We start from the raw sequence: 13,066 nt of genomic DNA on the forward strand, positions 1-13,066 counted from the left end.
ACCAGTTCCCTGGTTACTCGAAAATCTGTTAGTAAAATCGTCCACACATTGTTCAATATACCAAAAGTAATAGTTCAAAGGGGAAATCCAAAACATCAATTGCTACACACGACCAGACAAACTCAAACGCCATGCCTTTGGGTTTGGTTTTAGGGATCACTCACTCGATATGACTTTTTTTCTTGGGCGTTGGCGATGAACGGCTTAACGTCAGTCTTTTTACTTGAAAAGGCCCAGGAGCTTGAAGAAGTTAGATAGCATTAAAGCAGGTCACTTATTCGTGTTTAGGTATTCGATCACTTCAAAGAGGAAAGCCACATCACAAAGAAGAACAAATGTACAAATGGTATTCGGTGAGCACTTCAACCTCATCGCTTCCAACCATCGTGAATGACAGCGGTTCAACACTTACGAACGAAGCTCGACTAAGTGGCATTGAAATGAAAGAACCAAGTGTTTAATCTCAAGGTCAGTTATTTAGTTTTGAGCAAGCTCTCATACACTTCTAATGATTGGGCTAAAAGTTGTAAGAACGATTTTAAGATCGGAAAAATCTGGCCATTGATCACGCAACCTCGCAGCTGTGATTTGCCTCTTTAGCTAAAAAAGATCTTTGTTATACCTTATTTTTTTTCGATTTCTTTTTGCTCGGTGTGGTCGATTGTTCCGGAGACTCCAAAGTTCCCAGTTTTGAGGATGATTGAGACGTTTTAGATGCTGAACGCTGCATGTTTGAGTTAGAAAGAGTTCAGGAGTTATTCAAGGCTATTCAAGCATCAGCAAAGCAAAATGGAAGAGGGTTACATTCCAGATTGAAAAAAGGTACATAACCAAGACTCACCTCATTTTCCAACTTGGTTGCTCCATTTGCTACCGGAGTGGTAGGTGAGTCCTAAAACAAATCGAAAATAATTTAGAATTAATTTCTTGGCCTTTACCAGGTGAAATAAGTGACTTCACACAACTGGAATGGAACTAGGACATTCGTTTGGATTGATATGCCTCTGCACATACATACATACATATGTTAGGACGAGAAAGCTCACAAGAAATGGGTCATAGAAATAAAAATACTAACAAGTGAATCTCTGCCCATCTGTGATTCCGAATCCGATGAGTCATGGGTCTCTCTGGATGGACTGCTAAAGTCCTGAAGAATGCTGCTGACCAAGGAAGGACTCTTGAGGTCCTCGTCAACCATCTGTTCAAAAGAACCCATTAAAAAAGGAAACTACCACGAGGCTTGGTTCAAATACAATGGACAACCTCTCTTCTCTTAGCCTCGATTTGCCAACAAATTTTGCTCAAGCCGATACCGTAGTACCCTACTCCTCCTCCAATAGCTAAAATTTCAAACTCACCTTGACATGACTCAGCTCGATCGTTTTCTTCTTCTCGGGCGAAGAGGCCTCCTCTTGGTTTTGGGGCACCAACTGATTTAGCTTCGCTACTTGAAGGCCAAGATCTACGTTCTTCTTCTCCTCCTCAACCAACTTGCTTCTCATGGAATCCAATTCCTATCAACAGACGTACATTTGAGTATTCTTTATGAGACCACGTATGTCATGTATGCTACTATACTGGATCATTTCAAAGGTACATGTAAAGCATTAAGCACTTGATGAATTACAAGGGTTGACTAATCAACCGTTGATTCACAATCATCAGCAAAGAAAACATTTGGGTTTGAAGCATCATTATTAGACCTTATGCAATAGGAAATGCAGTGATTATTGGGCCAAATCATCACAAGTATCAAGCCCATTTGATTAGCGTGTAAGTCCGTGCAGCGACACAAAAGTGCAATGCACTTATTTTAATATAAAGTAAAGCTAAGTCATCTTTGTCACATTTCCGTTTCAAGTTTAACTAAGAATGCTGCTCAAAAATTATCACATGTTCCTACATTAAAACAGGTTTTGTAGGTTCTTTGATAATCTATGATGTCTTATTGCTATTTCTTAATGGCAACAGCCACCAAAATCAATTCATTTCTGGTTAACCCAACAAAGAGCCGAACATGCTAAGAAGGACAACACGTGGATACGGGAACATCTCTGTAGGGAGTACTCCAAATAAAAATATGAATCCTGCATGCTCGAGAAATTGGTTGTGTGTTCAGACACGTTCCCAGTGCTATGTACATGTACGTACAGCCAGATTCATTCACTCTGAGTGGCACTCTTGACTAATACCAAGGATCAAAGGACATAATCAAGAACTATTGGGATTGCATTCATGTCAAGACAAGGCAGGCCACGAGCTTCAACAAAGGCAAATTCGACAGGATTTGGTCCTGTTCCATTTGTTCCAAAGGCAGTACATTGCATCTCTTGTTTTGGATCATTGGATCATTTTGTACCCACGACACCTCAAGCTCTGGCGAATGACTCAATGGAACTCATCAGACGGACTGGGTCAAAATGTGTCTTGTCTACAAAGTGGGACCTTGAACTCGCTCCTACGCAAAAACTGTCCCAAGATGCCATGGAACAATGTCATTCATGAGTACAATGTGAAGGACGAAGGTGTTCCTCGAAAGCTACGCGAGTCATCATAACATGGAAGAGGCAAAATGAGACTCATTTTGTGCGTCCCTTTGAAGGGCGTTTCATGTTTCTTTTAGTCAGAACAACTGCGTGGGGAGGGTCTCGGGAATATAAGGTGATATTTGGGTTCCAGTTACAGAAAGGCTCTTCCAAGAGATCCTTGTCCAGAGGAAAGAGGACCAAATATCCCATGGGTCAAATATAAAAAGGAAAATCTGAGCCAAACTTTCCAAACAATTTAGTATCGTGTTCTGCATTTCGGGGCCAAATAACAAATATGAACTTAAGCCATCTTGTATTTCTCTTTAGCTCTGAAGTCTGCACTTTGAAGAAGGTTCCAGTCGATAAACAGAACGTACATTTACTATTCAAACATTGTTTTTAATACGCAATACAAAGTGGCGCAAGCACGGAGCCTCAGAAGACATTTACTATCATTTGTTTAAGAAGCTAAATTCAAGACATGGCTTTTATCGAACATGAAGAGGCTTTATAGTTATTCAATATCTACAAACAAACGAAGTAAATTTTCAAAGGGCAAAATCCTGCTAATCTCACTATATCCTAACCCAGTACAAATAATATGGTAATTCTTCATTTACGCGGTTTTTTTGCAATTACAAGACAAAAATGAAACTCCATGGCTTGTTAAAGGTGGATTCATTGATCAACATACATAAGTTCGATAACCACAAGTCCTCGAATTGATTATAGTGAACCGTGTATTAAAAAAAAGAAAATGTTGCTTTTCATCTATTTCAGGTAGATGAGTTATACACGATTGGAGTATGGAATTTGTTGGATTTTTTTTGTATTCCTCAGTGGTATTACAATGAAAGGTTATAATTCGTCTATTTATTACCTTTCAAACTTTATATAATATTTGGTCCACCAACGAGTTCGAGTTGGCAGACCGAGCTAGTCCTTGAATGCAGGGTTGATTTGGAATGATATCTAAAAAGTTGTCCAAGATATCAAGGTTATCATTTATTTAATCATATTCCAACAATAATTGGCTTCAAATGTACTAACCTACAATTTACAGATTCAATTGTGTTCCATTCGTGAGGGGCCCAAGAGAGCTTCAATAACGATATTCTTAACCCCCCGGGAGCTCCAAGGTCGACATTTTCGTCAATATGAAAAACGTGACCCTGCCTTTCTAGGACTCAAACGCAGGGTTGCTTTAAGACTCGGTCTTGATCTTTGATTGCTCTTCAGTACCTTCTTTTGCTCAAGTTGAGAACCCTAACTGAGGTCCTGATTTGCAAGAGAAGCAACTCATTTTCCTTCATAATCTAGACTTAGGTTCTTGCACTTGACGTGACGCCTAAGGAACGACATTTTTGATGTTCCAAGAGGTTGTAGGCAACATTATACAACCCACATTCCTAGATCTCGTAATCGCTACTTTGGCGATCTTCATTCATCGTAGGCGTTAATCTTTTTTTCTCGAGAACCAGACCCCGAGTAGTGAGCGAGAAAAGTCGTAGATACACATTTTCACACGCACACACACTGTACCACCTTCGGTCCAATAAATTAAGCTCACCACCGTTCTTTATGAGCTTGGGCAAGATTAGGCAATCTACTGAACGTAGTGAAGGTCTGCGTGGAATTACCTCTTTCATCTTGGCTGCCTCCACGGAATGCTTCTCGGTCATGGATCTTTCCTCTATCAGACGGAGCTTCTCTTGTTCTTCTTTGGCAAGTTTTTGCTGGAGTTCATGCAGAATTTCTTGCATCTACACATGCCACAAAAGGAGAAGAGTGTTAGTTAAGGTATTCGGAAACATGCAAGCTTCAAAGTCAACCTTCTACATAGCCACCAATACATAACCCGGAACCTCTGGATTTTAGGCACAAAATAAGTTTACTGACATTTGCACCGTCAAAAATAGTTGTTAGCTATAACGATCAAAGCCAATCTCAAATTCAAGAGGGGTTTTGAAACGCGTGCTTTGAGTTGGGATAGTTATGTAAAAGAAACACATAAAGGTCAATTTTTAGTATGTATACTTTTTAGAAGTGAGCAATATATTCAGCCATTTTTGGGGGCGACTCTGACAAAGTGATAATGTTTCATGACAACGGCAACAGTTTTGGAGCACTTAAAAGGCACAAAAAAAGTTTTATGGCCATCCCCGAAAACTGGAAAAATAAAAGGTTGGGTCGGTTTATAAAATGTGAGCATTCATATTAGACAATGAAACATCCTAAAATCCAGGAAACCTATTAAAATCATTGGCAAGATCCATCATTCAACTAGTCCCCAAAGTAATGAAAAAAACTAATCACTTCCAAAAAAACATAACCAAGATCCGCCTTTGGAGCTAAGTTTATTGAGCCCTCATCGAGCTTCCATCTTTCAATTGAATAAAAACCCAACCGTTTAAGGAAACTCGTAATTGGAAATGGCAAAACAATTGGATAAAACTCGGCAATAGTTCGTAGATAGAAACAAAAACGGTGAAGTCTTCTTTATTTTACCACCTAATTTAAAGAGTTGTCATAGATCGAAATTTACTTCACCTATAGTCTGAACTTTTATCAAGGCCAAAGGCCAGGGCAAACATCGAATTCATAAGAGGATTGCATAACCAGTTTAAATTTTAGTGTTATGCATTGAAACTCATTTGGAACACCAACACTTTCATTAGGAGCCAAGTTATCTTATAATGAAAAGCTCTGGAGACGGGCGATAAAAATGGATTGGTGGTACTAGTTTTCATGGTAGTGTTAGTATTAGTTCCCTTTTTATGAACATTCGGCCCACAAGTGATTAAAATGAATGAAACTGGGACATGCAACGGCTCCAACCTAAAACGAAAGGAATTTGGAAACAGAAAATAACCCGGATATCGAAGAGAATCCCACTCATGAGAGGACATATTAGAGTAGTCTGGACCAACACACTTTATTTAATCATACACATGTTTTTTTTGGGCTGAAATCGAACAAAACGGAAGAGATTCATGCTGCCCAAAGTATATTTGAAAGTGGCAAACATAATATGAGAAAAAAGTAGCGACAAAATGGATCCGAAGAGAACAATTCAGGAGGAAAATCATGGCCAATCGCAAAAGGAAAGAAAAAACCAACTGAATAATACTATAATAAAGAAAGAGCCCTAAAATCAAGTCGGCATGTGTACCTCATCAAAAACTTGGGGCAAAGCTCGTTCCATTGTCGACAAAGCGAAATGGACCCCAAAACTTTGAGGCTCGCCAGACTCAGGCTCGATCTACAAAAAAGATGCCATGGGAAGTAGGGGTGGGGAAGTAGGGGTGGCTTCTTTCTGGATACTAGAGTACTCGAATGATGACGATGATGATGATGGTAAAAGTAATTATGATAATACGCACGTAAAAACAGGGGCTATTTTGACAATAACATACTAGAAACACTAAGGAAGACGGAGAAGAAGAGGAACTAAATCCTGAACTGCGTTTCATACCTCTGACAAAGTCTGCCGGGGTTCAAAAAAGAAAGGAAAGCAGGATGTTAGATGGCAATAATGATACGAATGGCTCAATCTTAATTTGTTGGCTCCCCCCCCCTTAGTTATGTGTGTTGTGTTGTATGCTGTGATCTCCAAAGATGGAAAGGAAGACGGAAATGATGAGAGAGAGAGAGAGAGAGAAGGAGGTGTTTTTCAAGTCACGCCCAGTGGGTGTTGGCCGGTTCTCACAATGTACACTTGCAGAAGATTTTTACGCGCGCGTGTGCGCGTGTGTGTGTGCTGACTATTTTACGTGCAGAACGACAACAAGACCCTCCCTCCACGATTCAAGTAAGCAACATATATTCAATGAATAACGTTTACCAGACGTGAGACGGTAGTGGTACTAACATATTGAGTGGTCGAGCTTTGGTCCGAAATAAACGAGGTGTAATCAACGACCATCTAGAAGCACACACACACACATGTTTATATGAACAGAAAAAAAAAACTAAAAGCCAGTTGAGAGCCGAGAACCCCACTGGGCGTGCCACCAAACGGGACAGAACTTATCGCAGAATCGTTACAAAATCGATGATAAACCTTGTCTAAAAAAGGGGATGGATCTGAGGGGAGTGGGGGGCATGTACGAGAAGAGGCGTGGTAATGGCTTTGATCTGGGAGGAGAGTTGGTTCGCTTTTGAAACACTGAACAGCGAGACCGAGAGATGGATGGAAAGAAAGACACTGTTCAATTTACCTCCTCTGCTTGCTTCAGAACCTTGAGGGACTCCTCCAAGGCCGTGTTTTTCTCCAGGAGAGAATCTCGCTCCACAAGAAGAGTGGAGAGCTCACTCTCCTTGTCGGAGAGGCGGGTCTTCCAAGTTTGCTCCTCACTCTCCACAGAATCCTGAAGACTGGTTAACATGGTCTCCTAAAAGAAGCAAAAGAACGCTCAGGGATGTCAGGATGTCAGGATGCCAAGATGCAACAGGCAAAAAAGGAACAAAAACGAAACAATATAAGCAAGTCAAGAGCGAAACACACATCTCAAGCTCAAGAATGGATTTATGTTGAATGACAGATTTGCCCTTAAGGCTTATCCTCATGCACAAACAAGGTGTAATTTGAACTCCGGTGTAAGGAATTCTTCAGGTCTATGACGGTATTACTACTCTTACGTCCAAGACAGGTATTTTAACGACATGAAGAACTTTGACATGCCAATCATGAGTGTGAATGAAGTACAATGGCCAATAGTTCTCTAAGCTTAACATGAGCTTGACACTTTACAAGCGATCCTTATCTTACCGTATGTGCTAGTATACTCTTATAATTTGAAATCTTCTTCTGGAGTTGCTCCACGGTCTCGGCAGATTCGTCCTCATGATCTTTGCCATTGGAGGCCCCTTGGGCGGCCTCGAAATGCCTCTTGACCTCGGTCGAGAATGCCTCGAGCCATTGCTCGTGGCTTTGGTGGCCGGAGGAGGCCACATCCACTCCGGGGAACAGCCGCAGAAGGAGGGCCTTGTGGGCATTTTCGCTATCACTCTTGGCCTTTTGCATTGCCCCAGAAAAGTCCTGAAAAGCGATTGAGAAACGGATCGCGTCAACATCCCAACACGATTCAGAAGTCCATTTTTACTTCGGAAGCAACCAACGCCATAACGGATGGAAATATACATGAGACAGTTTAACGTTTAACAGTGAGTTGGATGAGGTCTTAGAAGATGGGAGAGTGAAAGCGAAAGCACGGTTAGAAACGAAAGAGCCAAACCAGACTTATGTGGGGGATTCAATTCTTATATTGAACTTACAGCCTGCGAAGAGGAGGAAGTGGTTTTGGTAGTAGAAGTTTGAGAAGAAGAGGACGAGGTGATGGAGGAGGAAATAGGTGGTGGTTGCTGTTGTTGGTCCTGCTTGCTTTTGAGCAGTTTTTGGTAGAGGCTCTCGGTAGCACTCAAGGCCTCCATGACCTTCCAATTTTTGGTTCGTAACTCCTAATGAGAGAGGCTGCTTTTAAAGAAAAACTCGATAACGGAAGACCAGGGTCGGGGTTCTGCATTCATTGGCAATTTTGGAAATTGGAAAAAGTTACTTGTTCTCGTGATGTGAACCTAGTAGAATCAATAACACAAAGGAATTCAACGATTGCTTTTGACTCAGATTGGTTTCCTCTTTTAACTTCCCCCCCCGAAAAAAAACAACTCTAACCAACCCTGCTGCGGTGGCAAAGAAGAGGCTGAAAAACGGTTGGCTGGTTGACCTTTGGCTTGGTTCCCGGTTATCATTATTCCACTCAATAGTTAGTAGGGATAGATCCAAACACAAGAAAAGATAGGCTCTTCATTGATAGCAAATGATCGAGTACTTACATCATTTTTGGCCTTTTGCGTCTCCAGTTCTGATTGAATATCCTGAAGTTGCTTCTTGTAGGCCGAGATTTCGGCATGCAACTTGGAAAGGGCGGCTTCGTTCTCCTTCACTCTGGAAAAAAAAATTGGTTCAATTGGGTCGATCCAACTTTGTATGCAAGTATGCAAATAACTTTCAAAACATCTAGTTAGACATTTGATTTGTTATCAAAAAGTATGTGCGTTCGTTTTTTTTGCTTAATAAGAAATAAGAGAAAATCGTTGAATAATGTTAATAATAAGTCATAAGGCATAAATATCCCGCCATTGAGAGCATTACCGCTTGGTTGATTGGTTTTGAAGTTTTCGCAAATTATTGAGCGAATCATAAATTCACCACCACACAAGAAAAAAAGGCTCTTTCCTTCACCTTGCTTATTTCTCATAACATCAACCTTTGCTTACAAGATCTCCTTCTGTTCAACGGCATTCTGGTACTTCAATTGCCACGCAGAGCTCTCTTCCTGGGCAACAACCGCCGAGGTCATGTGTTGTTGCAGTTGTTGCTGCTGTATTTGATGCTCCTCAATGGATCCGTGATGTCCATTCACGCCATTGGAGGAGGTGCCTTGACTCTCTTCACCATCAGCCCGTGGACGCTCGACCTTCTCGGTCAATTCTGCGGCCAATCGCTCCTTTTCCTCCTCCAATCGCCCTAGGTCGACTTGACTTTTCTTGACTTGGCCGGTCAGCTCGCCGACCTGGCTCCTAAGCTCCTCGATTTCTTTGGCCTTCTCGACAATGCTCTTCGAGGAGGCCTTTTCCTTGGTCTGAAAGCTTTGGACCTCTTGTTGGGCTTGGGACACCTGTTGCTCGGCTTGGGCATGCTTGTGTTCGGCCTCGCCCAGCTTCTGGGCCAATCGGTCGACCTCGACCTGTCGTTCGGCCATTTGACTAGTCAAGTCTGCAATGTGGCTATCCTGACTGATTTTAGCCAAACGTAGCTGCTCCAATTCCGCATAGATTTGAGGGTCCACAACCGGCGCAGTTTGAACTTGGGCCAGCCATTGCTGTTTCTCTGCGGCGAGTTGGTCGCACACCCCTTGAAGCGTCTGATTCTGGCCCATTTGATAGGTCAATTGAGTCTGATACTGGGCTAGATCGCGCTGAAGGCCCTCCTGATCAGCCTTCAAGCGATGGGAGACGGTGTTCAGCTCTTGATGGGCGCGCGCTTTCGTCTCCTCGTGGGCTCTTTGGCTCCCGACGAGCTCGGACTTGACCTGGTTGAGCTCTTGACGAAGCACGTGCATGCGTTCAGTTATGGATTTGACCTTGACACGTTCATCCTCGAGAGCGGTCTCTTTCTCGACCAACTGCCGCTGAAGATTCTTGGTCTCGTTCTGGGCCCCTTTGGCCGTGGGTTCGATCCATTCGGTGGCGGGCGAGCCGGCCGAACTGCCGGCCTGCTTGTTCAGCAGGATATCGATCAGTTGCTGGACTTCTCCGTCGTCGAGTGCGGTCTTCTTCACCACTGAGATTAACTCTCGGGGCTGGAGCTTCCCGATGGGCGGGGCTCGGCTCGTCTGGACTGAAATCCGGAAGAAGAAGTAGTGAGATGGATGCTATAGGTTATACCAGCACTAGTAACAATTCTTTCCAAAGAAGTCTGGACTAGGCACAAAATAAGGACACAAAAAGATCAAAATATAACTGAATAAGCCAAGAAAGGCAATGAGCGTCTTTCGAAAACAAATAAAAAAGTAAGAGGATGAGTAAGGTTGAGCTCTTGACGAAGCACGGGCAAGCTTTCTTTCAAGTCAGATTTGGACAAATTTTAAAACTAGCATTCCAGATCAGTCCTTCTTTCAAGGACTAGCTCGGTCTGCCAACTCAAATTCGTTGGTAGACCAAATTTCATATAAGGTTTAAAAGGTACAAAATAGACAAAATATGACCTTTCATTTTAATAGTACTGGGGATTACATTGCCTTTAGCGGTTAGAAAAGCCCATGAAAAGCCAAACCAAATAAACAACCAAAAATCTCTTTTCGCTTGTTAACATTAACAAATTCAAAGTTCAAGCCACTCAAGACTGAAAATATTTCTTTGGCACCATTTGAAATTACAAATCGATTTGGTTTACAAATCGACCATTGTAAATGGTTTCACCAATAGAGGACACCCCAGCAGGGCAAACTAGTATAAAGAAAATGGTGCATAAGTAATTTCGGTTTGGCTTTCACATTGACTCGAGTGAGAGTGTTGTAGTACTTCAATCTTACACTTTTCCTGGTGTGACAAAAATGGAGGTAGAAAGTTTGGCCATGACAACACAAATATAGATTTTTTTTTCGCTACTAGGTAGCAAAAGCATACCTAGAACGTAGATGAATAACAGGGCCGTTCTACGTATAAAATAGCTATTCATGATTGATACAGAGATTCCAACTGGTTCGGTTCATTGTGAGATGATCGTTGAAATAGCTCATACATCTACCTTGTTAAGGGCATTGGCATTGTGCTCTCTATCATTTTATAAGCACCCAATAGCTGTAAACGGGTGCTCACCTGATGCCTTTTCTTTCTTTCCTGGAACCGGTGCTGGTTGGACCGGAGCAGGTGATGGAGGTGGTGCCGCAGCCACTACGGGCGTTGGATGAACCACGGGTGCCGGTTCGGCAGCCACAATGGGCGGTTCATCCGCTACCTCTTCAATGGGTATCTTGCGCGAGCCCGACTTGGCCTTGCCAGCGCGATATCCGGTCGGCGGTTCGGGCGTGGCGCGAGGTGTGGCCTCTTCCACGAGCGGGCTGGCTCCATGCTCGCTTCGGGGTGTGACCTGGTCATGGGACTCGGCCTGAAATGGGCAAAACGATTAAGATGATCGGTCCGGGAAGGGTCGAGACACATTGAGACACATTCAAAGCCAGAGAAGTCCATGCCAACATCATGGGTCACATGCTCGAAGTACAGGGTCCGTTCAATAGCATTGGCAAACATTGAGCTATTGTCATCTCATTATTCTGATGATCTGGCGAAAAATGGGTGGCCATACATATTCTTTTCCCAATTTTGGCATTTGTGGCCAGTCTATGATTCAAGGATGGGACAATACTTGAAGTTCGCATACACTCGGATACAAATTCGTTCCGCTTCATAGGGGCACTTGGGTTAACGTGGTGCAAGTAGGGCTATTCAAGTGGCTGGTAGCGCCTCATCGCCTCCTTTGACAATGTCGAATTACTCTTTAGAGTAAAGTTCGGATTCCTTTTGGTACGCATTCCCATGACTATTGGATATCTATTCAACCCATTCCACGTCCCTTGTCATTGACCCCGGATCAATGGTTGGATGCCACTTGATCATAGCCAACATTGGTGTTGAGTCCAGTAATACAGTGACATCCAAAAATGGATGGACACCTCTGAAAACTCCCATCGAACGTGATCATATTGAGATGTCGGGACTACTGAAGTCGTGTGACTGGTAGCGCCTCATCGCCTCCTTTGACAATGTCGAATTACTCTTTAGAGTAAAGTTCGGATTCCTTTTGGTACGCATTCCCATGACTATTGGATATCTATTCAACCCATTCCACGTCCCTTGTCATTGGCCCCGTATCAATGGTTGGATGCCACTTGATCATAGCCAACATTGGTGTTACGTCCAGTAATACAGTGACATCCGAAAATGGATAGACACCTCTGAAAACTCCCCCCCAACGTGATCATATTGAGATGTCGGGACTACTGAAGTCGTGTGACTTGAATCAACCGGCGGACGAAACTCTGCCACATGTCAATATTTTAGGCTTCTGTATTTCCTCTGTGCCCTCTGTGCCTGGGTGCCATGGGGCCTAACGACCTTCATCGATTGGGGATGATGGGTTGCTAACACCAACCCCATATCAACACCGCCGCTCCTGGCTAGTTCGATCAGGGAGAAAGCCCCTGATCCCACGGAGGCCACGGAGGCCAGAGGCCACAAACACGACAAGAAAAGACGACGACAAGGCGGGGGGTTCACCTGCAAATATTGACGATGGACTTCGAGCACGTGCGAGGTGGGGGGCCGGCACGCCGGCGCAAAGTCCAACCCGGCGCCAGTCACACACGGCCGGACCCGACTCAAAACCAGTTGGGGGCCCAGGCACCGCGGGCCTGGGCCGGTTTTAGAGCGAGTGGGCGCATGGGCGGGGGTGACCGGCGCCAGGCTAGGTTCAAGGGGGTTTCTAACGAGTCTTTTACCCGAGTGGGGAAAAATGTCCAGCCAATAAATATGATGGCAGGGGTTTTCCAGATTTGGCCGTCGAAAAGAAGGACTCGAGTCCGCCCCAAAGTCCCACCTCCTCTACATGGGGCGGGTACAAGTCCGGCTAGCCCGTCTAAACCATCTCATACAGATGCCACGACCATGGGAACAAAAAAAATGTCTTCAACCGATGCCAGTAGTCGCTTTGTAGTAGGGAAAAGATGGCGACTGAATGAAGGGTCAGTCGCCATAGGCACCACCCAGGACGACCGGGGGCCGGGTCCCTCCCCCCTCCCCCTGTGTCCCTCTGTCCGGACAACGGGCTATCAAAACGGATGGGTGGGACTGAATGGGGCTTACCTGGGGCGGGTGGATCTTCTTCTTGAGAGCCCCCCGGGTCTCAGCCCGCGGGCTGTCGGACGGCCCACTCCCCGTGCTCAGGGCCGCTTTCTTCTTGTCGGCCTTTTTCG

The 13,066-nt window shown here is 44.0% G+C and overlaps 1 protein-coding gene across 10 annotated transcripts in view; it reads right to left on the bottom strand.

The window, feature by feature from the left end:
• Nucleotides 1-12,987, bottom strand: part of LOC131889829 (ribosome-binding protein 1-like) — a gene marked incomplete at its 5' end in the record, with an annotated part of 14,274 nt that extends 1,287 nt beyond the window's left edge. The window contains 14 exon segments of one of the 10 annotated variants that reach the window (XR_009374232.1): nucleotides 165-240; nucleotides 623-724; nucleotides 842-892; nucleotides 1,079-1,201; nucleotides 1,362-1,517; nucleotides 4,172-4,294; nucleotides 5,704-5,793; nucleotides 6,752-6,925; nucleotides 7,303-7,572; nucleotides 7,809-7,991; nucleotides 8,367-8,478; nucleotides 8,811-9,933; nucleotides 10,914-11,202; nucleotides 12,957-12,987. Coding sequence is in view for 3 of the 10 variants with exons in the window: in XM_059239027.1 (XP_059095010.1) it covers nucleotides 623-724; nucleotides 842-892; nucleotides 1,079-1,201; nucleotides 1,362-1,517; nucleotides 4,172-4,294; nucleotides 5,704-5,793; nucleotides 6,752-6,925; nucleotides 7,303-7,572; nucleotides 7,809-7,991; nucleotides 8,367-8,478; nucleotides 8,811-9,933; nucleotides 10,914-11,202; nucleotides 12,957-12,987 (2,827 nt within the window). 10 annotated transcript variants of the gene reach the window in all.
• Between the last annotated feature and the right edge of the window lie 79 nt (nucleotides 12,988-13,066).

This window comes from Tigriopus californicus, chromosome 11, assembly GCF_007210705.1.
Source record: "Tigriopus californicus strain San Diego chromosome 11, Tcal_SD_v2.1, whole genome shotgun sequence".
Classification (NCBI taxonomy): Eukaryota; Metazoa; Arthropoda; class Copepoda; order Harpacticoida; family Harpacticidae; genus Tigriopus; species Tigriopus californicus.